We start from the raw sequence: 25,090 nt of genomic DNA, 5'->3' as shown, positions 1-25,090 counted from the left end.
CAAGCATGGAGCATGTGTGAATGCAATGGATCTGTGGCAATTCACCCCTCTGCATGAAGCAGCTTCTAAGAACAGGGTGGAAGTATGTTCTCTGTTGTTAAGTTATGGTGCTGACCCAACACTGTTGAACTGTCACAACAAAAGCACCATTGATTTGGCTCCAACACCCCAATTAAAAGAGCGATTAGCATGTGAGTATAAAGTGAAATCAGTTCTACAGTTACAGTTTGTAATGTGTTATTAGGTTCCCTAGGCAGCAACCTGCCAGAAGACAGATTGGGAAAATGCTTACTCTTTAAATGCAATATTGAGCAGTACATTTCACTGTATAYAATTTGAGATTGCTAGATTTTCTGAATGTAGGCATTTAAAATAATTTTATTGTCAGTTTTATAGTGAAGTGGTTGTGATGGGTTTTGTAGCTTTTCTACAATTACATGCTTTCCCTCATGACCTCGCCAATACACTTTCATTTTCCGTACTTGCTCCTGTGATTGCATCAGAATTGTTGAAATTTTAATTTTTATTCCACAGTTTTTTATTTGAAGAAAAGAAAAAATGGCTGTTTAGAATGCAGAATACATTTGAGTGCGCCACAGTCACTGAAGTCCAAAGAAATTGATGAAGGGCATTGATTTTTTGTCTCGCAAACTTAAAGAGTTGAAAAGAGTTTCTGTCCTTGAGTGGTCAAACAATAACTTTCTGGGATATTTACAAAAATTGTCAGTAAATACTACACTAGGCTTCATGCTAGCATCTAGAAATGGTTTTCCAAAAATAGGTCAGATGTAGAGATATATATATGCGTGAGTTGGTACCTATGTGAACAGTAGAGCCTACAGAGTGGTGAGGGAAATAGATCTTGTGCAGCCAGTTAGATGTATCTAGATTTGGTTTAGAAACAAAGCAAAATTTGTGTAGTGTTTTGACTTAACTAGCAAGTTCTGTCAAGTGATGTAAAAGCTTGAATCAGACTTGGAAATGTGTGCTCCATGGTCTGCTGAACAAAATGAACATTTTTTTCTAACTGTGAGAAGCAATTCTCTTGATCCTTCTTGAGCCAAGGCGTGTAAYCCTATTCTATGTGTTTCTTTGTTTTTAAAGATGAATTCAAAGGTCACTCACTGCTACAGGCTGCAAGAGAATCAGATGTAGCTCGTATAAAGAAACATCTTTCTTTGGAAACAGTGAACTTCAAGCATCCTCAGACACATGAGACAGCATTGGTAATATCTCAAGATTTCTTAATGATTTTGCATATATTGTGACTGACCTAAGCATACTAGGTAATAGTTTAGTAATAAAAATTGAGTGACACATGGTGCAATTGAGACCAACCTGGAATATCCAGTGTCTAGTTAAACAAGTAACACTGATTAATATTCTGTTCTTCRTGTTAAGACTAACCTAAATACCCTTTCTAGATTGTCTAAATGACTGAGTTTTGTAGAACAGTCGATTTTAAGCAAYAGCAAGCTATGTGTATTAGCTTTGTTTTGATGATTTCCAGCAGTGATTAAAAAGCGAGTTTTGGCAAATGCCAGAATAAGTCCAGAAGCTCATGTGGAATCTTCCAAATTTGTAAGCTTCTACATGTTTGGGGTTTTTTTTTTCTGTTGACTTTGTTCACCACCAGCTCTTAGCTGCCAGCTGATCAGCAAGTAATAAAACCTGTATATTGCTAGCTAGTTGGTAATCCTAAATTTTTAATGTTCACAGCACTGTGCTGCTGCATCTCCATATCCTAAGAGGAAACAAGTATGTGAACTGCTGCTGAGGAAAGGAGCCAATATCAATGAAAAAACTAAAGAGTGAGTAGTTACAAATGAATATGCCTAAATGTTTGTTTAGAAGATTTTGCAAAATATATTTTGAGTTTTCCTTTTTTCTTTTTTTTTTTTTTTTTTTAAAGCTTCTTGACTCCTCTGCATGTGGCATCAGAAAAGGCTCATAATGATGTTGTTGAAGTAGTTGTGAAACATGAAGCCAAGGTACGAATATCATAGTTTCTTTTATTGACATTCATGTGCTATACAGGTTTTTCATACCATGAGAATGAACAGCTGAGTAGACAGGCTTTTCTAAAATAATTCATTTTGGAGGGTTCTAGATTTATAAACTTCAGCTATGGGCCATCAATCCATCAGTACAGTACTGTACATTATAGAATCATCATTTCTTTGGTCCTGTTTTTAAGAAATGCAGGTGTAATTCTCTCTATGAATGGAAAACTTCTGACACATCTTATTCAGTGCTTCATTGCCCAGCAGGAATAATGAAATACATAAGGAAAAAAGTGAGGGTGTATATAAACAKAAGGAACCTAAACTGAACGGTGTAACAGCTAGACTTTACATGATGGTGTGTGCAGTAAAAATTACAATGAAGGCAAAATGTTAAGTCATAACACAGTGATTAGTTCAAACTTCCACAAAAAGAAAACATGGAGAGACTCTCTATAGTRCTTGAATCCTCTAAGATGGGGAGTTTAATCTCTCCCATGGAAATTTGATTATAGCCTGACTGCTGTGGAGTTTCCAAAACCAGGGGAAAAGTAGAGAATAAAAATAAGGTTTGGATGCAGAGTTCTCAAGTGTTGAATACACTTTGACTGAGCCAACACACAGGAAGTCCTCAATCTGAAAAAAAACGCAATAAGCCAAAGCAGGTAAAAGTGTTTCTACATGTTGGCACTGAAGATCTGTACTGTCAGGAGCAAAATAATGGATTACTCCTGTTTGTGGTAAAAGTGCACTGGGTTATTCACATGCCCCTAAAAGGGGGCTACTTTATGAGCTGGTTTTGTTTCAATTTTACCCCTTGAAATGTTACCACTCTTGGAAATACACTAAATATGTTCTTTTTATTAAAGTAAAAATACTACTTGTGAAATGTTTCCAGTCAGCAATGGAAACGTCTTTAATACTAACTTAGTGATATATTTCATCTGTGTTATTTTTAGGTTAATGCATTGGATAATCTTGGCCAGACCTCTCTTCATAGAGCAGCACATTGTGGTCATCTTCAGACATGCAGGTTGCTGCTGAGTTCTGGATGTGATCCTTCCATTGTGTCTCTGCAGGGCTTTACAGCCTTACAAATGGGGACTGAAAGTGTGCAACAGCTGCTGCAAGGTATGCTGAGTTAATCAAGATTCAAACTAACCTAAATACCTAAATAAATGTGGTGTTTCGTTTTACTTGCTGTTTCAAGTGTTGYCAAATAATTGTGAAGACTAGTAAAAAAAATGTTCTACAAAAGACAGTTCTAGGTTGTGGTGTTTTATTCTCTAGTTAACAATATATAGTCTAGATCAACAGAGGTGAAGATTTTGGGATATAGCCACCTGGAATAATTTTATAAAAATCCTGACATAGGGTGGAGGGAACCTTCAAAGTAGAAAACGAGTTTCTGAAAAAAAGTCTGCTTTGCATTTGTGAGTGGAAGCAATAGTGTACATGGTATTTTGAGAGTAAGGATCTTGAAGGATTAAGAAGTAATACATAAACTTGATGTAGTCTGATTCGGAAACTGAAATAAGAATGCTTCGTTGGTTCCACAATATTCCAAAACTTACAGGGAGCATGTTGCTAAAGTCAGCTTCACAAACACTATTGGTTCTAGCAGCTATAGATAGTAAACAGAGACAAAGCTTCACAGTAATTGGTTCATTTTATTTCAAGGATTTCCCTTAAAAAAAACTTAAGGTATTTCCTATTGTAACAAATTTCTTCGACTGCCTACACTTACCTGTCATGCAATCTCATTTATTTTCAGAAGGTATCCCATTAGGTAATTCTGATGCAGATCGACAGTTGCTGGAGGCTGCAAAGGCAGGAGATGTGGACACTGTGAAAGTAAGCTTAAACTTCTCCTTCAAAATAAGAGGGGATTTGTCATGGTTTAACCCTTCCAGCAGCCAAACCCCACACAGCTGCTTGCTCACTCCCTCACCAGCAGAATCAGGAGAGAAATGGAGGGGTAAAACTTGRAAAACTCATGGGTTGAGATAAAAATTGTTTAGTAAAGTGAAAGCCACACATGCAAACAAAGCAGAACAAAGAATAAGTTCACTGCTTCCCCTGGGCAGGCAGGTGTTCAGCCATCTCCAAGAGAGCAGGGCCCCCTCACAGGTAGCAGTGACTTGGGAAGACAAGCTCCATCACTACAAATGTTCCCCACTTCTTCCTTGTTCCTCTACTTTATATACTGATCATGATGCCATATGATCTGGAATATCCCTTTGGTCAGCTGGGGTCCCCCTGTCCTGGCTGTGTCTCCCCCCAGCCTCCTGTGTACCCCCAGCCTGCTCACCAGCGTGAGCTGGCAGCACAAAAAGGCCTTGGCTCTGTGTAATCCCTGCTCAGCAATGACAACAGCATTGCTGTATTATCAGCCTTGTGCTCAGCACAAATCCAAAACACAGCCCCATACCAGCCACTGTGAGGAAAATTAACCCACCCCAGGTAAACTAACACAGAATTGCATCTGGTTGTATAATTTCTCAAAGAAAGCAAACGGCCCTTTAATGATGGCTTTAAAGTTGTGGTATGTCCTAAAAACTTTGTATTGCACCATTACTGGGGATTACAAAATACAATATTCATCAACTCTAGATGTTTGCCATATATAAAAAGTATAAATAACTCACAGGTGTGGATTTGGGAGCAGGTGGAATTTTTTCTTAGGACACAATCTATGAAAAATAAAGACTGTAAAAATAAGTATTTTTTAAATTGAAAGCAGTTATGTAAATTAGATGTGTATAACAGCATTCTGTGACTGAATTAGAAGTATCAACACTATATGTAGTGACATATGCTTTGTTTGTGGAAATTCACAGAAGCTGTGCACAGTTCAGAGTGTGAACTGCAGAGATATTGAAGGACGTCAGTCTACACCGCTTCATTTTGCAGCTGGATACAACAGAGTGTCCGTTGTGGAGTATCTTCTTCAGCATGGAGCTGATGTACATGCAAAAGATAAGGGGTAAATGCTCAATTATATATTTTCTTGGCAATTGTAATTGGTCATAGCTATCAGCTTTTGCATATTGTTAGCTGATAAGCATTCCATTTTTCTTCAGACTTTGTTTTGGTTTTGTTTTCATGGAAACTTCYGTTACAATGAGGATGTTTCATTTTTCAGTATTTAATATTAGAGCGTCAAGAACTTCTCTAGCCCTGTGTTTTTACATCTTTTCAGTGYCCCTGCTGACTAAGTGTTTACTGCAGTAGGTATTCCTACTGTATTAGACATCGTGGGGGAAAAGGTTTTGTAATGATTTGATATCAAAGGTGCATTAATGTTATATCACTTGGCAAAAAAATACCCTATTTCTAAAGAGAATTTTTTCTCTTCTTATAATTGTTTTCAGAGGACTTGTCCCTTTACATAATGCTTGCTCATACGGTCACTATGAAGTTGCAGAATTGCTGGTTAAACATGGTGCAGTTGTCAATGTAGCTGACTTGTGGAAATTCACTCCCTTGCATGAAGCTGCAGCRAAAGGAAAATACGAGATTTGCAAGCTCCTGTTACAGGTATTACATGTGCAGGAGGGAGATTACTTTCTTTCCTTATTTGTTCACTCTGAAATGTAAATGGACTTCTGTGAGAAATTGATCTGTGGTTTCTAGACTGTAGTTAAATATTTTCTGTAAAAGCAGTATTGTTAGCACTTGTGTTGTTCTTTCTCACACAGTAAATGGAAGACTCTCTGGAGGATTCCAGTGTGTCAGAATGTTTGCTCAACAAGGCATAAGATGCCTAAGATTCAGCATGTTTATTCTACTGATGTACTTACCRTCTGTTTTTGATGTGCACAGCATGGAGCTGACCCTACAAAGAAAAACAGGGATGGAAATACTCCTCTAGATCTTGTTAAAGACGGTGATACTGATATTCAGGACCTACTTAGAGGAGATGCAGCTCTCTTAGATGCTGCAAAGAAAGGTTGTTTGGCCCGAGTCAAAAAGCTCTGCTCACCTGACAATGTCAACTGTCGGGACACACAAGGACGACATTCAACACCACTACATTTAGCAGGTCAGTGTTCTAATTAACTGGTTTGATCACCTACTAATTACTGTAGCTGAACTTSCTGTGTCTATGCAAGTTGAGTGGAGCCTCAAGCTGGAGAATTCAGTACTTTCTCTTAAAAAAATTAGTATCTTAATGTATATTAATCCTACATTGCTTTTGAAACTGTTTAATTATTTTCCTGTTCACTCTAGCCAGAGAGGATCTTTTACTATTTATTGACAGGTTTTAAAACCAAATACTATTAAATCAGCTACCTAATCACTGTCCTACCTGTCCTCCTAGGTATTACACTGCCTTCACTGGGGTTGACATTTTAATTTACTTTGAAGTAATATAAGTGAATTACTACTTCTCTACATCTTGGTGGGGGTGGTGTTTTAATTCTGTTTATTCTGTCCTACAACCTTCYAGCTGGTTACAATAATTTGGAGGTTGCAGAGTACCTGTTACAGCATGGAGCAGATGTGAATGCACAGGATAAAGGAGGCTTGATTCCTCTGCATAATGCAGCATCTTATGGGGTAAATATCTCAAACTTTCCAAGACTTTATKTATTTTTTAAAAAGTGGTACATTTCACTGACAGAATTTTGAGCCAATACTCTATAGAATGCTTTTGCTGTTGAGTTATAATGTAATCTTATTTGTAAGACAGAATAAATAATTAGATCATAGCTTATGTTATAGGTAAAGACTTATGAATTCATAAAATCCTGAATGGAGTTTTCTGAGCATGAACACCTAGAAAGCCAGCAGGCTGAAAGGTCTTCTATAAAATGCCTTTCCTTACCTGTGCCAGTCAAATTTTATTAGGAAGATCCCACTTTCACTTACATGACTGCTGTTGAGACAGCAGCTGTCTTTGTGAACTTCCTGGATCTTTGTGTTTCAATCAAGTCTTYAACCAAAATAGTTGGAGTGCTTTCCAAACTGGAAATTCAGAATCAAGCTCTTTTTCCTTCAGATTCACCTGAATTTGGAATTTTGTTTTACTCTGACTTTTTTTCACAAGAAAACAAATCTTAATGTTTTACTGGTATGTTACAGGTGAGGAAGAAAACACCTTGCTTTAATACTTTTAAAAATCATGATTAAATTCTRGGAAAAGTCAGAATTAGTCTGATTGCATAGAAATTGCAGTAATAGTTTGAAATTATTTTAATACACTGTGGTATCTTGGAATTTAAAAGATGTTTTTATTTTTCCAGCATGTTGATGTAGCAGCTTTACTTATAAAGTATAATGCATGTGTGAATGCTACAGACAAATGGGCTTTCACACCTCTTCATGAAGCAGCCCAGAAAGGAAGGACTCAGCTTTGTGCCTTGTTACTGGCACATGGAGCTGATCCTACTCTGAAAAACCAAGAAGGGCAAACTCCATTGGACTTGGTCACTGTAAGTGATGGGGCTCCTCTTGAGAAACCTGTACTTAATCTATTTTGACAGCTCATCCAAAACCTGTCCTTTAAAAAAACAGTAATACAACCACTTCTGCAGAATTTAAAATACTGTGGTTTCTGTGGTGTTTGTATATGCCTGGCAAGAAAAGTCTGTAGAGCTTTATAAACCTTCTTTAAATAATTCTTGATTTAGGCATCTTATTTCAATATGAAGTGGTGGGGGAAAAGCCCAAAATGCTATCAAAATCAATTAATGGTTATAATTTGATGCTTTAAATTCAGTGCTTATAGTTTGACAAATACAAAAATTGTGACAATAAAACGTAAGCAAACCTTTTAGCAGACTTAATTGAAGAATCTGTCTGTTAAGTTTTTAGATACGTTTATTCTAAGTATTATAGTGTAATCCAAAACTACACTCAGAGTAGCTGCTTTGTTTGATAAATTCTGGTTGCTAGTAGAAGCTTCTGTTCATTTCTTGTATCAAATCAATTCTGCTTAACCGTTYCTATGGTTTTTTAGAAATACTGAAGTCTTTACCGTTTTACAGCTTTATACATAAAACAATTTACGGTTTCATGTATGCTGTTGGCAGAAAAGGCCATTTGTTAACTGCACTATAAAATGCATGTTTTCCAAGATTATTTTGCAGTGTACTTAAAAAATCTCAAATAACAATAATTCATTCTAGGAAAAAAACGTTGTTCAGAAGTGTTTCTCTGTTTTAATGAGTTGTTTTGTGCTCTTTAGGCAGACGATGTCAGCGCGTTACTGACAGCAGCAATGCCTCCTTCTGCCTTACCGACTTGCTACAAACCTCAGGTTATAAGTGTGTCTCAGACTACAGGTTCTGCAGCTGATTCCCTGTCTTCTGTTCCATCCAGTCCATCCAGTCTGTCTGCTGCAAGTAGTCTTGACAACTTGTCTGGTAGTTTTTCTGAACTTCCCTCTGTTGTTGGTACAAACTGTGCAGAAGGAGCTACTGTTCTGGAGAAAAAAGAAGGTGAGGCTTTCTCAGGAGTGAATAATATTTCTTAATATATGGTAAAAAGAACACAAAAGTGTAAAGTTGCCCATACATTCATAGAGATATTATGGCACATGCAAATATTTCGATTCCTTACGGTGCCATTGACGAGGAACAAAAGTCTRAAAGTTTTGTAATATAAGATTTTACTGTTTTTCCCTTACAGAGCCTTTAAAATGTTTTTTGCTGTACAGAACTAAAATGGTGAATTGTGTTTTAAAAGAGAAGTCAAATGAAATTTGACTCCATACTAAGCAGTATTTTACTACAAACTTTATCTCATTTCTAAGAGGCTGTTCTTAGATCTGGTATCTTAAGAAGGTTACTTCTGTGACATTTTAGTTGTCAAGATATTTTCTGTTGGAACTTGCATYTCTGATGGCTTGTTTTGTGGAAGCACACAGACTGCTCTTAGAGAGGTAGAAGAGCAGATTTAAGTTGCTATTTGGGTAGTGATGCAGATATTCAAACCCCACCTAAAAAAGACGAGGAATTTCTGTCTCTCATTGTTGCCAGAGACAGGGTGAGTTGGGTATGCTTTATTTTACAACACAGGAAGGAGTGTTCATTATGAGTTTTTCTTCTTACCCAGTTTCAGGTGTAGATTTTAGCATTAATCAGTTTGTGCGGAACCTTGGCCTTGAACATCTGATTGACATATTTGAGAGAGAACAGGTAAGTGGTTATATTTATTTCCAGATACTCAGGGCTATAAAGCAATGGAATAAGTAGTAACTGGTTAGAATAATGTAATGTGAGATTTTAAATGAGTGGCTGTCAAAACGAGTGAAATGAAGGAAAGGATTGTAACTTTTTAAAATTGATATATARAACAAAAGCTTATTAAAATATATGTATATATAAAAAGCTGGGGTCAGTAATGTTTATATCAATTTAACAGTTGTAGCAATGTTTCCTGTCAGTGGTATAAATGGTAGATAAAAAAGTAGTCTGTGTTGATTAGTAATTTCCGTTTTTGTTTGTGTTGTCTTGAATACATCTGGAAGAGTATTTCTCAATCAGAAACATGGTCCTTGCAAGCAATGCAAGTTACACAACTGTAGTTTGTAGCAGTTTATTTAAGACAAAATGTTTGAAGAAAGCAATTGAATAAAAGTAAAATACGAGAATAATACACTGAAGCCTCTAATGTTCCTGTTCTAGTCACATTTGCTTTTTCTCACAGCTATCATAAGGTATATTTTCGMTGTCATTGGCAGTGGTTCTGGTACAAAAACATGGTCTTGCTTTCATTGTAGATAACATTGGACGTATTGGTTGAAATGGGGCACAAAGAATTGAAGGAAATTGGCATTAATGCTTATGGCCATAGGCATAAAATCATCAAAGGAGTTGAAAGACTTATTTCTGGACAACAAGGTATTATGCTCATTTTAAATTATCACATAATACTGCCTTTACATAATCAATTTTTACAAATTACTTATTCCAAACTGTATCTCATTAAAAAGAATTGTTAATAAAATCTGGMCTAGAAGATGCCACTTCAAATGGTAAGAATGTCTTACCATTTATTTATGCTGTGAATTACTTGCGTTACAGTTCGCTGATTTATGTTTTTTCTCTGTGGTCACTGTTTTGTGTTTACTTAGGTTAAGTGTTGATCTGGTGCAAAATGCTCGTAAGTTCTTTGATACAGGGAGTATTCGTCTTCATGAAAGCACTCTGAAGAGCAGAGCACATTCTCTGTTGATAAGTTCAGGCCTGTCATGTTCTGTTCCATTGGGTCCTGSCACAGAATGCTGTCTTTGCTCACTCAGAAAGCCAGCTGCATATTTGCATATTTGGAAAGATAGAGAAGTTTCCTTTAAACATTCAGTATCTTTTAAGCTTTCAGTACCAGGCTTAAGCCTTTTGGGTTGACAGACGTAGTTCTTTTGTCAGTTCTTTCTGCACGATGATGGGAAGAATACTCCTACTGAATTAGTGCTTCAAGTTGCTTTTCCTGCCATTGCCGTCAGTAGCTGTGGACTCTACAGGAACTGGTTGCTCACTGKGTCACTGCCTGGAGTTGAAATGAACTCTGAAGTAAGCAAGTGCTTACAAGTAGTTTCCTTATTGTGTGCATTGACAAACTGAGCTAAGCATGGAAAAATAGGTTAATGCATCTGAAATGGTGATTCTGGCTGAGAGAAGGATTGATCAGTGTTCAGAGATCAGAGAAAATGATTGCAGTTTCTGACACTGTTGCTGTGTTTTCTTACATTCACAGGACTTAAYCCATACCTGACTCTAAATACTTCTGGTAGTGGAACTATTCTCATAGACCTTTCCACTGAAGACAAGGAATTTCAGTCAGTAGAAGAAGAGGTATATGCCATTCTTCGTAGTCTCAGTATTTTTTTTTATTGCTATTAAAGAAGTAGATAAAAAAGCATTGTTAGACAATTCAACAGTGTAGTAATCACTAAGTCTAAGAAAAATTTGMATAAGGGTATTTCAGATTCCCAACTTTGACTGCACCACTTATAATCTGTGCTCATTATATCTGTAAATTTTTTCTTGCTAAAATTATTGCTTGCGATATTTTTAAAACTTTTACTACGTAGAAAATCAATATAACATAAATTATATGCTACCAATGGATTGCCTGTCTGTCATACACAGTTTTAAATCACTTACTTTCAAAGTGTCATCATCACACAAGGCAAAATTCTGAAGAAACACAATTCTAAAAGGATTAATGATGATCTTCTACAGTTTGAAAACTAGACCATGGACCAGTCAGAATATGTTGTTTTTTTTAAAAAATCATTAAACCTGTTCATGTGCATCCGCAAAACCTGGAATTACTTAACATACATTGCCTAAAACATTTGTCTTATGATTTTTAGTTGTTTTAGTACATAATAAGTTATTTTATTTATTTGTTTAAAGGAAATGTGAGTTGAATGTGTTCTGAAAAAATGTAATCCTCCTTAAATTCTCAATCTTCAGATGCAGAGTACTGTCCGAGAGCACAGAGATGGAGGACATGCTGGTGGAGTCTTCAATAGATACAACATCTTAAAGGTGGCTGTTGCTTTTTTATAGCCGGTGGTTTTACACCTATGGAATTTGTCTAAAAGTAACATATCCATAAAATGTTTTACGTTAGTTTGAGCTCCATAATGTGGTAAGATGTGCCATTCTGAGACATGCACAGCATAAAGATTGTCTTCCGTGGAAATTCAAAGGATAAGTTTATACAGAAAAGCAACTAATGGGTTAACAGTCATGAAGAATTTTATGAGAAATTGACATAGAACCCCACAGAAAACTGCAGAAATTTTGAAGAAAAAGGCAGAAGGTTTTATATGAAACAGAGGAGGGTTTCTGTTGAGGGAGAATGGCAGGGAAAAAAGTGAAAGCTTTTGAACTCTTATATTGTCCTGATTTAATTAAACAAGCATAAAAACCAGGCAGTAGACAACTTTAATTAATCTAGTGGAATTTTGGTTTGTATTATATATTTTTGCCTCTGAAGTAATGATAATTTTCATTATAAAAATTTTGATTTGCAAGTAAGTACTAAACTGAAGTTACAGTTTKCCCAGTAGAATTGCTATGCTATATCCATGTGCACAAGACTTTGCAATTTCCAGCATACCTCTGCAGGGAGTATGTAATTTACTTTCTTTCRGAAGTGTTTCACAAGTCTTCGTGGAAGGCATTTCTTAATTTACTAATTCATCTTTTTACTAGAGATTCTTCCTCAAGAGGAATTGTTACTGAGCCTGGTAAATTTAAATTAGGGAATATTTAATTCAAGGATCATTAACAAGGAGYTGCATAAAATGAATTGATTCTTAAGTACATAGTTATTATTTACTTGTCATGCTACAACAATCAACTTGTTCAGGATAAGTCAATTTGTGTTTCATTGAGTTCAAGGAAAATGTTCTTGTTCAAGTGGTAGTGTAAATGTACTGTAGTATAGAATAGGCTATAGGTTATACATCCATTCACTAAAGTGAACAGAATTTTTCAGTTTCATTTTGATTGTTTCAGATTCAGAAAGTGTGCAACAAAAAACTATGGGAAAGATACACTCACAGAAGGAAAGAGGTCTCTGAAGAGAATCATAACCATGCTAATGAAAGGATGCTGTTTCATGGTGAGACTTTGAAATGCATTTTATGATACCATTTCATGAGCAGCACTCATTATGGGAGGATTTCTACTGTCTCAAAGTAAATTTCCTCAGTGGAAGTAGGTTCACAATATGCAGGTTGTATATTTCACAAAAGATGATATGATGTACTGTATTGTTCTTCAGAGATTTGYACCTCTGTCTCTCTAAATCTAAGTGAAAACATTTAAACAATTGCAAATGAGGATTAAGTAGTGTCCCCCTCRAGTCTGTTTTATCAACTGTACGACCAAAATAATTAAAGCTGTATGACCTTTAATCTGCTATGGGTTGTTTTGAGGTGGGATTTGTTTGTTTTCTTGATTTTATTAGTTGGTAAGTTAGTTTTGTTCATCATTCCAGAAAAGATAGCTTATCTTTAGCAAGTTAAAGCCAATTGAAGGCTCTCCTGTGCACAAATACTTTGTCCTGATGAGCAAAGTTCCCAATACATGTTCATAAGGAAGGCTACGTAGTTCCCAACACACTGGGAACAAATGACTGAATTGACATGTACAAAAATCTGTGTACTGTATTTTCAAAACTTGATTTCCTTTCTCTTAGGCTCCCCATTTGTGAATGCAATCATTCACAAAGGCTTTGATGAGAGACATGCCTATATAGGCGGCATGTTTGGAGCTGGGATTTATTTTGCTGAAAATTCTTCCAAAAGCAATCAATATGTGTACGGAATTGGAGGTGGCACTGGATGTCCAATTCACAAAGATAGATCYTGTTATGTTTGCCACAGGTAAGTCCCTCAAAGGAATCTAATTTTGCTTTCGTATATTTTATCCTAGACTAACAATGCAGCAGTCTCTGAAGACTTGCATGGTAACCATACCTTCTCAGTTCTCTCTCTGTGTGGAGCCTAATAGAAACTTTCTGAAAAGTTTTATCTTTTAAGTCCTAAAGAACCTTCTACTATCTGCAGTGCATTTAACTTTATCTTTGCCCTTAATACAAAAATCAGACTTGGGGAGACAGAGAGTGAAGAGGATCTGCTAGATGCTTATGTGAAAGATGCTGCAATATCACAGTTTTGTTCGTTGCCTGTTACAGAGAAATGAGAAATTTAGAGATACTCAGATGCAGTTTTTCTTTGAGGAGATGTACTTTGTAACAGTCAGCCCCCATGTCGCTGCTGTTTCACACACTGAAATAGAGATGTGGATTTGTGGATTCTGCCTCTAATTGAATTAACTCACTTTTCAGCAGAAACACCCATTCTGTCATATCAACACTGTCAATTCAGAAGAAGCTCTTAGTTCATGGAATCYATTTGAGTAGTAGCAGTCATTTCAGCCAGAAGAATATTCTTTRTGTTTGCATGCATACTGTTTTGTATTGGGATACAAGGATAAGGTCATCCTTCCAGTTCCCTTCCCTTAGTCTCTTCCCCTTTCCATGTTGTTTAATCTTTTCTGGCACTCTCAAATAAAGAGAATTATCTTCTAGAGGATGTGAGATGTCATCTAGAGATGTCATTTTCATGCTTTCTAAAGTTTTTAATAAGAGGAATTTTTAGTTTATCTTCTGCAAAAAGCAAGTTTTAGCAGAGTAAAATGGTACATAACCTTAGTCTATAAAAATGCCAAGATTCCATTGTCATTGCAGTACCTATGTATGTACAGAAATAAGAACTCTTATTGAGTCTTTCAATAGTGAAAACAGCATAACATACTGACAAATGCTAATCTGAGCTATTTTGCATTGACCTAGAGTTTGTACTTGGCCTTGATGTTGACTTGGCTGTTGGATATAAATCTCGCATTAGAACACTTGTGAATTATGTTGTCAGGATAAATAATGGGGGGAGGGGATAGAAAACTTTTTCTGAAACACTCAAACAAATGAAAATAAATGAGTAACAGATAAAGAAATGGTGAGGGCACTCTCTGAGTACATTGTTAAGCATTGCTGTTTCCAGTAACTAAGATAAACACTTTTCCATGTTACCACCAACACTTTCCTTGGGCTAAAGAGCTTTCCAAAGTGAGTGTAACTTTTCTTCAGAAAACAGAACTTGAGAATTTTGTGAATTAGAAAGACTGACTAGAGTGGCTTCAAGGTTCARGGTCATAAGCACTGTGTGTTCATGGGCCTTTCTCCCTTTCAAYACAGGCAGTTGCTTTTCTGTCGTGTAACATTGGGCAAGTCCTTCCTGCAGTTCAGTGCTATGAAAATGGCTCATTCTCCCCCGGGACATCACTCAGTTACTGGGCGGCCCAGTGTAAATGGATTGGCATTGGCAGAATATGTCATTTACAGAGGAGAGCAGGTAAATAGCTTTTGCAAATTCTCTTTTGTCTTTATTTTCAAAGGCATGTAATGCATTGGKTTTTTTTTCCTTATGTTTGAGGTGCTAAGACTTGCTTTTGTTTTAGAACAAACTCCAGCTGTGGTTGCAGGTGAAAGGATCCATGTTTCCTGAATGATCCAGGGATTTTTGCCTTTGACAATTTGCCCCTTTTCCCTTTGGCATTTATAATTTTTTCTCCTCTCTAACAAACACTGTGAATTTATCCAGAGAATGAATTAATAATAAAAATATGTGTGTCACTCTTTCAGGCTTATCCAGAATAYTTGATTACTTACCAGATTATGAAACCTGAAGCCACCACTGAAGCTTAAGACAAGTTACTTGTGGGAAACCATCAGACTTCGGATGCGAAGATACCAATGGCTGCCATCCCGTTAATTACAAGCTTTTGTTGAAAACCTTCCCATTCACAGGTGGTGTGGTAGCAAATGTGAACGAAATACACCAGATTTGACTTGATAAAGCTTTAATAATGTACAGTATGTTTTTCTAAAATTTCAGAAATGTCCTCTTTTTCAGCACTTTAACAGATACCATTCCAGGCATAAACTGGGGTTTGGCTGTACTAAATTATAAAGAAAAATTAACTTGAAACAATGGTTTTATACAATACTGCATTCAAATCTAGCAGAAATTGTAATGGTCTATACAGGAACTCATTTTACTAATATTGTGTTCTTTAAAACACTGCATTTACACTGAAAACGTTTTCATTTGTAAAACTGTAAATAAGAGCTTTTGTACTAGCCTGGTATTTATTTACATTGCTTTGTAATATAAGTGTTTTAGAACTGCAAATCTTGTACAAAATGTTCTTTCCAGATGTTGGTTTGTTCATCTGTGTTTTCTCATGCAAGATAGATTTGAAAAGTCTTTTTTTTTGAGGTTTTATCACTTACTTGTGAGGGAGAAAGCAAATTTTTATCTCAAGAGGTTTAGAATTATCCAACTTTAGATTAAATACACAAATTTTTGTTCTGTATTTTTATTTATGAAATATACATTCCTGAGAATGATGGGCTATGAAAATAGAATGTTCCAGACAAATACTAAAGTGGTTTTCCACCTAYTTCCTAGAGTTGCATATTTTATTTCTGTAAAATGTCTTTTGAAGTTTTTTTATTTAACTATAGGTATAGTTAACCTGTATCCTCACTTCAAGGCTAGTAGACCTTGCAAGTTTTAGTAAATTATTTTCTTTGAATGTAGATGTAAAACTAACCTCAAGAAGTTCTTTCTTGAGTTTCTCTTGCTTACATTTAAACCAGGAAGTTAAATTGTTTATTCCTAATATGAGGGCAAACAACTTGGCCTTTTTTGTTTGCTTATTTTGGTAGATTCATCTACCTGCTGGTGCCCTCAGAATATGAGCATTGCAAGGTGGAAATGTTAAAAGCCATCCTGTCATCTCCTGTGTCTCCTCCATGTCACCATGCAAGCTGTAGTTGAAGTGTGTTTGCTTTCAGCTGAGTGGAACTGGTGGGCTGCAGGGTTTGGCTCCTGGTTCAGCCGGCTGGGAGGGGAGGAGCAGCTCTGCCACAGCAGCAGCTGCCTCKGGTAGCCCTGGTGGGGCCCCTTTGGCAGAGTGAGAGTGCAGAAGGTACAGCCCTGTCCAGTCTCATTCGGAGTTCCTGACTGCACCCCCCAGTTCCGTCAGCGCTGTCATAGCTCTCATGTGTGTTCTGCTTTTCTTCCATCTGCAGTTTTTACCTACATATTTCAAAAATATGTAAATACAAATTATAATTTACTTTGGGTTGAAGTGGGTAGGAGTGTATTTTAGTTGTTTTATGTTTCTACATACGGAGCACTGTCCCAGAAGACAATTTGTTTGCAGGGCATGTTATCTTACCATGGTTTTAAATGTAGTAACTGGTCAAGATAATGAAATCCTCTTGCTGATGTGGTGGTTATGTGATTATGCTCTATGTAAAAATGTATTGAACCTTACCCAGTTATGTGAGGAAACTGAATAATAAGATTGCAGAATTCTTGCAGAAAGTAATATTGGCTATGAATAAAAAAGGCTWTGATTTTTAGGTACTTTCTCCCAGCATGTTGCCTGTTCCTTAGGTATAGTAATGCTGGAATTTGTGTTCATGCAAAATCTGTTAATTATGTTTAAAACTTTTTTGTTATTGCTAAAATGCTTCATTCAATATGAATGATCACCTAATGTCTTGTAAAATATTGTGGTATGATAGCATTTTAAGTGGTACCACAATGTTGGTTTTGTCTGTTTGGGGATTTTTTGAGCTGTTTTTTTGCATGACATACCTTGCACTCTGAAGATGGAAGCTGTAATGATTTGGTAATACTGACTGTTGAGGTGAAYCTTTAATCCCTTGTGCAATTAGTTCTGCTTTACTCATCTTGAAGTGTCTTTACATGTACTGTATGACATTCCATATCCATTTAACACTAAATAAATTTAATTCACTGGTTTTCTGGTAGCATGGGAGTAATTACAGATGTAGTATGTTAACCCATTGTTTTAAACGTAGGCATGCACAATGCTGTAACAAACTGCATCACTGGAGGCAAAGTTAATTGCATTAGGTAGAAGAGCTTTTAATGTGGATGAAAACCTGTAAAAACTGTGGAAACTTGTAGTTTGGCATATGGCTAGCTAACAGCTTTAGCTAGGAGTGAAAATGTTTTAGTAATAAATCCAGAAGTGAGTTTCAATTTGTGCACTTCAAACTCCATTATATGGTCTAGAACTGAGAAAGAAAACTTGCTTACATTGGTTTTGTAAAATGAAAAGTAACCTTAAAAGTCTTACCTTTCAGATAACTGCATGGGTAGCAGTGTGATACATACATGAGGAACAACAGTCAGAACTGTTTAAATCACTGGTAGTATTGCAATAAGTATTATTTCAGTAGGACCATTTATATGGTAGTAGGTTTCCACAATCAGGTTTGTACAGAAGACTTAAATAGACATGAGCACTAGAGGGCAGGAAAGCAAATGTTTGGTAAGATTAGTGGCAATGAAAATCTTTAAAGGGTCTTGGGAACACTGATAAAATTGGGAACTTGGGATAAAACTTGGGAACTTCTGAATAAAATTGCACCTGAAGATTCCACCTACCTAGGTTGTAAAAAATTAACATTAAATTTCCATTCTGCATTAGATTTGTTTTTGTTAATTAAATAATTAGTGGTAAACAAGTGGTACAACTGAGCAAATTGAAAATATTCGGGTCTTGCTTAAAAATTTACTTATAAGGGAGACTTCAGTTCTTAGAAATCAAAAATTCAGCCAGACTCCTCTATAATGTAAAATTGAAAAAGTTWAAATTATCCATACAGTGCATGTTCAATAGGTATGTTGGCACTAATTTTGAATGCAAATGACTGTGTTTAAAAGAGTTGCCATTGAACTCGCTCATTAGCCATGCATGTGTGTATCCATGAGTACACACACACACTTGCTCACTCTCTGAAAAAAAATTTAGAAGTTTTATAAGTGACTTTTCCAGCAAACCAGTCAGTGAGGGTGCTGCAGCCTAGAAGCCATTTCCCCTTCTCCAGCCCRTCTCCTAAACTTAACATAATAAAATGGATTTTCTCTTTCACTGGAAAAGCCCCATGGGTGGCTTTCCTTCTGCCTTCCAGTTTAAAAAATTGTCTAGAGACTTGATTGGTATTTATCTGAAGCAGCAAAGGCTGTTTCTTGCCTTTGGTGACCTGGCAGCGAGACTGGCTGAGGTCTGCCCTCTGTGGGTCTTGGGGCTGTGCAGAAGGTGCAGTAGGAGGTGGAGGTGCTGCCCCCAAGGGAAGTTCTACAGTGGAGGGCATGAGGGGAGGTGTCTCCCTCTTATTGCCCCTACCCAGCAAGCATAAGCAGTGGTACTTCTGAGAATATCAAGGGGTTTCTTCCCTCTCCCTGTGGCTCACTACATCAGACAAAGCTACAGGCAGCCAGAACAGAATGCAAAATAAAAAGAAAAAGCATGTAGATTAATGGTTTGAAGGTAACAAGTTCTGCCCTAAAAAGGGCGGGGTTGAGAGAAGACACAGGAGCGAGAGAATAGAAGAAATAACAACCCGCAAAAAGAGAAAGGCAAATTCTAGAAGCACTGAAAAGGTATGGTAGGAATAATAAATATAATTGTTAGGAAGGGTCAAGGACAATCATAGTACATCAGCTTCCCAACTTGTTTGACTTGAAAAAGCAAACACTGATGTGTAGACAGGGATTACAATCCCAGTGTATTACAGAGATTTCACAAGGGCTCTTCTGGAGTAGAACACACATGTTTTAGAAGGGGAAAGTTGCAGCCATTTCAAAACATTAATGATAGACCTGGGGGAAAATGCATGCAAGAAACTGAATAGTATTTAAATACCAAAGGCAAATGTCCTGCTCAATAGTTCTTAAAAATTTTGATTTTGAAGCATTATCAGAGACAAGCTGAAAACCCCCAAGAGCCAGCATAAGAGCAAAGTATGTCACATTAAATTATCCAGTTGGGTTCTGTATAGTGGTAGGATGTACATGGGGAGGTGGGGACTTTAATGCAGCCAGAAAATTCGAAGGAAGTGGAGGTCAGATCCATCTCCATCTGCAATCTTGATAAGACTGGTACATTTATGAGTGTGTTTCAGCTGGGATCTTACTGGGTGGCAGCAAAGGTGATTGGGGTGGCTCCTGACATGTGAAGTGACACAGCCGAGGGAACACTTGCTTGCAAAGTTTCTAAGTTAGTAGTTTTCAAAAGATCATGGTGTAGTATTTGCAAACATTAACAAATAAATGTGAATTGTCTAAGGAGAAAAAGAAGATGCACCAGTGCCTAAGAATGTGTGATTGAGACCTTTTATAGTTGTAAAAGCAGCTTCTTATGTCAGCTACTAATCTAGTATACGGATCTGGGGTGGTACATGTGGGGAAGGATTAGTACTAAGCAGTGCAGCTGGTAGAGATAGCCTGAGAAATGGACCTGGAAGTAGTCACTTGTTTCAGGGCTGGAGGTGTCTGACTTTGTGTTGTCCAGCTGCTCTTCAAGAAGGTAATTTTTTTCCAGCAGTGCATTTGGAAGCTTATTTCACAAGAAATTTATTCAGTTTTGTGGGGCTGTGGGCATCATAATCAATAGATGGGTAAAGGAGTAGAATTTTTACTAGCCTGATAAAGAAGCTGGTAAGTAAATTAGGCCGATAAATAAATAAGGCACAAGTAGGTTAGACTCAGTGTCAGAAGTCTTTTCCCAGCTTATTGATTCTGTGATTCTGTAAAAGGAAAAAAATAGATTTTGTTGCTAAAAGGAGTAACAGTAAATCAATCAGTGGATATAATATTTCTGACCCGACTGAGGACATGGTACCTAGTGGCTTTTAATTATTGAATTAGTCAAAGTAGAAGCTGACAGCAGTTACATTAAGTATTGTTTTAATTAATGATAGAGTAAGCTACTTAAACAGTCCAAAAGCGTCATCTTTAAATAAATTAACCTATRTATGATAACCAATGCCTGATAGTGGTTCCCTATTTGAAAGTATTTTGCTGAAGCATTGCAAACATGAAATTAGCTAATTAGATTTGAAATTAAAGGGCTTTACTTCCAGKAATAAGTATTCATTGGAGCACTTGTTTTCATAAAACAAAGTCTAATTCAGTATTTAGGGAAAAAAACCTACTTAGCAGATGGGTATTAAAACTTAAAGATTTATAAATAATMAAAAAAATACATAAATTATCACAGCTTTCCAGACGGTATAGTTCCAGTGATAACATGAGGCCCTTAAAGCATAGTCTGTAGAAGGTGTGATTTGATGCAAAGATTCTAAAACCAATCATCAAAAAGTGAAATAAATCTGACTGAAAACTAAATAGACTAATGCTAAAGCTTATTTCAAAGTATTAGGAATGTAAAAATGCACTAGAAACTGCAAAAAGATAGCTTTTAAATAAAACTTCTATGGGAACAAATCTGTAAATGGAGAACCATTTAGCACATAACTAGAAAGATGGATCTTTAAAGGTGCAGAACAGATGCTGAGAATAAAAGGGGTGTGTGTGTGTGTGTGTGTGTAATTGACTGAACCTCTCAAAGTGGTGGCAACTACATTAACAGAGAAACTCTGGTCGGGGTACACCAGAAGGTCTGAAATAGTCCACACCAAATTAGAGTGAAAGGCACAAAGTATCTTGATAAAGAGGCAAAATTAGAGAAATGTGCTGCTCTGAAGTGTGTCAGATTGCTGAATTTCTGAAATAAAAAACTGCTACAGTGAACCTTCTATCAAACATCCTATGGAAATTTGCCATGCAAGCATTCTGGGTACTTTAAAAGCCTCTTAGCATTTGGATAATCAGAGTCAAAATGAGATGGAGAGGCAGAATGCTGAGCTAGCTCATTTCAAGCAATCCTCGGTAGTAGCACAGAGCAGAAATATCCCAGGGGGGRATTCTAAGGGGAATAGCCCATTATGGTTAGGATTGGACAAATATGGAGACCTGCTTTTTTAATGTAATTGTGTATTAGACCATATTCCAAGGCACTTCTGAAATACCACCTGCTATTAAAAGTGTTCTTTGTCAATTATAAATTTGGAAACACTAATAAAAAGAACATATATAGATATATGTATAAAGATATATGTATAAAGATATAGAAAGGAACAATAGTAATTTCAAACCTGGAGCAATTAAGTGCAATATTTTAGTTCAAAGGAAAATTTTACACTTACTGTATTATAGATTTATTCAGGGGCATGCTTTAAAGTTTTGGATAGTTTTATTCATATAAGTACCATGTGGTTGCTGTAGGGACATAGTCCAGCAGAAACACTGGAATCATGACAATACTTTGCAAGAGATATGAGGACCTTGTACATGTGGCAACTTCTAAAAGCCAAGGACTCGTACAAAATGATCCATAAACTCATGGGTTTAGTTATGCCTGCTCTGTGTCGTCTGAGACTTCCCATTCCCAGAAATACTAACTTTTCASTAAAGGCATTGAACAAAATGTATGAGTTGAGTATTTTATAAATCAAGTTTCAGTTGTGTTTAGTTTTTGAAAAGAAGAAAGAATAATGGTGTGACATTTTACAATTAATAGCTTAAATATTAATTGTGTAATAGGGTGCATTGCTGTGTATTACAGATGTTTTATTGCAATTTCAATAAATAACGTATTTTCCTTTTTAAAAAAATACAAAACAGTGCTTAATATGCCTCCTTCACTGCAATGAATTTACAGTACAGATTTTGTGGAGTTTGTGGTTCAGCATCTTTAACCTACTTAAAATACTGTTAAATTATTGTGGGTTTGGGCTCGCTGACCTATTGGTTTTAGCATAATGAATTATGCCTGTAAACAGGTATTTGCTTCATTATTCTGTAACTATCAGAAAAATTAATCAGAACTATATGTATGTCCTAATTTAGCAATACAGGTGTTTTTAAGGTTATAAAACAGAATAGTTATCATCTCAAACTCAGACACAATCCATTCTCCCCTGTCATATCTAATTCTCAAGGTTAAATGCAACCAGGATTTCCCAAGCAAATKCATTATGTCCTTTAGTTTTAAAACTATTCACATTTCTTCCTTTGTTTTGTGTGATGTTAGTGGCTTGTGACAGGAATGTACACATCCTAAATGAACAGCAGTTTCCATTGGGATCTCTGTACCTGTAATAGCAGACAGCCACGTGTTATTTTATTGTGGAAATTCCTCTTTCTCTACAGCATTGTTTATTCAGTTTTGTTTCATTTCTTGTTTCAGCCCAGCTGTGTAATAAAGTGATTTGACATGGAGTTCTGTGATAGTCACGATACCCACTGAGAAGTTGAAAGACATTTCAGTTCATAAAAGTGAGGTTCACCTTGCTCCCACGTACCTTCATACAAAAATATCTGCTGTGTTGCTTTCAATATACACCTTATAAAAGCAAATTATCATAGAATCCTGGAATTGGGTAGAAAGGGACTAAAAGTTCATCTAAAATCCCTGCAATGAGTAAGGACATCTTYATCCACATCAGGTTGCTCACAGGCCTGTCCAAACTGAATGTTTCCAGGGATGGGTGATCTATCACCTCTGAGCAACCTGTGCCACTGTTTCACCACCCTCATTGTAAAAATTAGATTATTCTGGCTGATCCTAATGAATCTAAATTGCAACCGGAAATTTAAGCCTTGTATTTGAGTAGGATAAAATGAGTATGTAGTTCTATAGGTATTTTATTTAGAGACTTTTCCTTGCTTTGAAAGAGATTATTTCTGTTCTCAATTTTAAATCTTAGGAGTAAGATCACATCATAATATAAAGCTGTTTACCATTTTAAGTAGTTTGAAGTAAATAAGGAGTATCTGCCTGAGAGAAAAAGAACTATGTCCAGCTTGTATTTATAGTTAAAAACTAAAAAAACTAAGTTGGAGAACATAACACCACTAACTGTTGAGAACAAGGTAGACTAATCTGCATGCTAGTGATGAAAAATGCATTGGAAATCTATAGGTCTGTATGTGGAAAGCAGGACAACCAAGACCACCAGTTCTGCCAATCAGTCATTCACATTTCCCACTGTTTTGCTCTATTGTAGCAAAATGTGAGAAGCTGCTCTCAGGCCACACAAACAATGCTCTTTATTGGTCTTTACTGAGGCATGATCGGGCATCTATGTGGAGACTGCCAGCCTCAAAGAAGTGGAGTGGATGACATCTGGCAGCCTGGCTTTGCTACAGATAGATTTATGAGCTGTGAAAGATGGCCAAATTAACATCCTCTGCATTCTTGATAGGATTAAGGTTTCTGGGACATGCAGCCATTTGCATATTGCCCTGACTTACCACATTACTATTGTGTTTGTGGCTCATTTTAATAGACTGGGAGGCAGGGGGGGCTTTCTCCCTTTACATCCGACCCTTTTGCAGTCAGTCTTGGCGGTGACACAGCTGTGTTGGTTTAACAGACCTAGCAGAAATCATACTTCTTGCTCTGACTTCTTCCAGTTACAACTTTAATGCAGCTCAAGAGCAGCAGCAGTTGTAAAAGCAATTTCACTCGGGGAAGGAGGCTCTTCACGAGGGCTGAGCTCAAACAGACAGATACACAAAAGTTGGATGATAATGCATTTCTGTGAAAGTCCACAAAAGTTATCCCTAGGAGTTRAAGAGAGGAGATCTGACAAGGCTGCCTTTCTACAGCCTCAAGCACTTATTGAAGGTCTTGGAAAGGTTAATTTAATCAATAGAAACTTAGCTAAAAACTCTGTTAGCCTTAAATCCCTGTCCCTTCACCCCCTCCCCACACACAATTTAGACCACATGATTTTTTTTTTTCAGTGGTGATCATCCAGTGTTGCTAAAATATTTTCTGAGTTACCTACACCACTTTTTTACTCTCACTTCCACTGATTTAAAATTAGCCGGTGCTTCCTCTCAAGCACAAATGACTTCTACTGCAACTGATGTGTGATGGAAATATTTGCATTAACCTCATTCAGGGGTTAGGTCCAAAGTTCTAACAMGAAGTCTACTTAGTTTGAATAATTTCTAAGGAAACAGCACCTCTGAGTGTCCCACCACTCCATCAAGTCGTGGGCAGAGGAACTATGGAAGTGGAAATGTACATGAGCATCAGAATCTGATCTCATGAGGCAGCAAAGAGCATGAAGAAGGCAATTAAATTGTGCAATTAAATTGTGCATAACCGTGGCAGGTGAGGAGGACCTATGTAAAAAGCTGTGACAGATTACACTGTGTAGCGTTAGGCATATACTCCGCATTTTGTGATGTTAYTTCATTACTAAGCCGTGTTTATCCCATGGACACATTAAAAGGAAGAAGACAACCAAATGCCAGGTGATGTGGGCTCTCCCCACCAGCCTGGTGCCACCAGAAAGGGCCAGATGGAGCCTCTTGGTGTCCCAGTCCCCACAGGTACCCCTTGCACATGGCTGGCCCCCACCCCAGGGCTACCTCATCTCCCAGAAATGAAATCAGGACTTTATCTCCCTAAGGTTTGCAATAATTCACTTCTTACACCAAACTACTTTTTGTTTTCTGCTGCTGTTTTCCTGCATGACACCACCGTGTCCCCGGCTCACAGGCGCTCGCCGAACGGAGCCACCCGTGGCAGCTGCTGCTTGCCATGGGCTGGTAAAGCAGCGAGGAGACCCGGGGCCACTGGGATGCTGTC

General features: G+C 36.9%; 1 protein-coding gene across 1 annotated transcript in view; it reads left to right on the top strand.

Annotated features, from left to right (window-relative positions):
• TNKS2 (tankyrase 2) overlaps positions 1-17,372 on the top strand; it is a 28,986-nt gene extending 11,614 nt beyond the window's left edge. The window contains exons 9-28 of the mRNA XM_057379212.1: positions 5-191; positions 1,105-1,226; positions 1,720-1,811; positions 1,913-1,991; positions 2,963-3,134; positions 3,778-3,857; positions 4,844-4,989; positions 5,378-5,543; positions 5,829-6,048; positions 6,457-6,566; positions 7,253-7,441; positions 8,197-8,449; positions 9,066-9,148; positions 9,733-9,853; positions 10,707-10,804; positions 11,432-11,506; positions 12,485-12,590; positions 13,170-13,356; positions 14,730-14,886; positions 15,177-17,372. Coding sequence (XP_057235195.1) covers positions 5-191; positions 1,105-1,226; positions 1,720-1,811; positions 1,913-1,991; positions 2,963-3,134; positions 3,778-3,857; positions 4,844-4,989; positions 5,378-5,543; positions 5,829-6,048; positions 6,457-6,566; positions 7,253-7,441; positions 8,197-8,449; positions 9,066-9,148; positions 9,733-9,853; positions 10,707-10,804; positions 11,432-11,506; positions 12,485-12,590; positions 13,170-13,356; positions 14,730-14,886; positions 15,177-15,239 — 2,706 coding nt within the window. The 3' untranslated portion in view covers positions 15,240-17,372. The remainder of the gene's footprint in view (positions 1-4; positions 192-1,104; positions 1,227-1,719; positions 1,812-1,912; positions 1,992-2,962; positions 3,135-3,777; positions 3,858-4,843; positions 4,990-5,377; positions 5,544-5,828; positions 6,049-6,456; positions 6,567-7,252; positions 7,442-8,196; positions 8,450-9,065; positions 9,149-9,732; positions 9,854-10,706; positions 10,805-11,431; positions 11,507-12,484; positions 12,591-13,169; positions 13,357-14,729; positions 14,887-15,176) is intronic.
• The last annotated feature ends 7,718 nt before the right edge of the window (positions 17,373-25,090 follow it).

Source organism: Malurus melanocephalus, unplaced genomic scaffold (assembly GCF_030028575.1).
Source record: "Malurus melanocephalus ecotype Western Australia unplaced genomic scaffold, MMel_1.1 scaffold_12, whole genome shotgun sequence".
Lineage (NCBI taxonomy): Eukaryota > Metazoa > Chordata > Aves > Passeriformes > Maluridae > Malurus > Malurus melanocephalus.
Note: the sequence above shows the minus strand (reverse complement) of the source record. Positions and strands in the feature narration are given on the sequence as shown.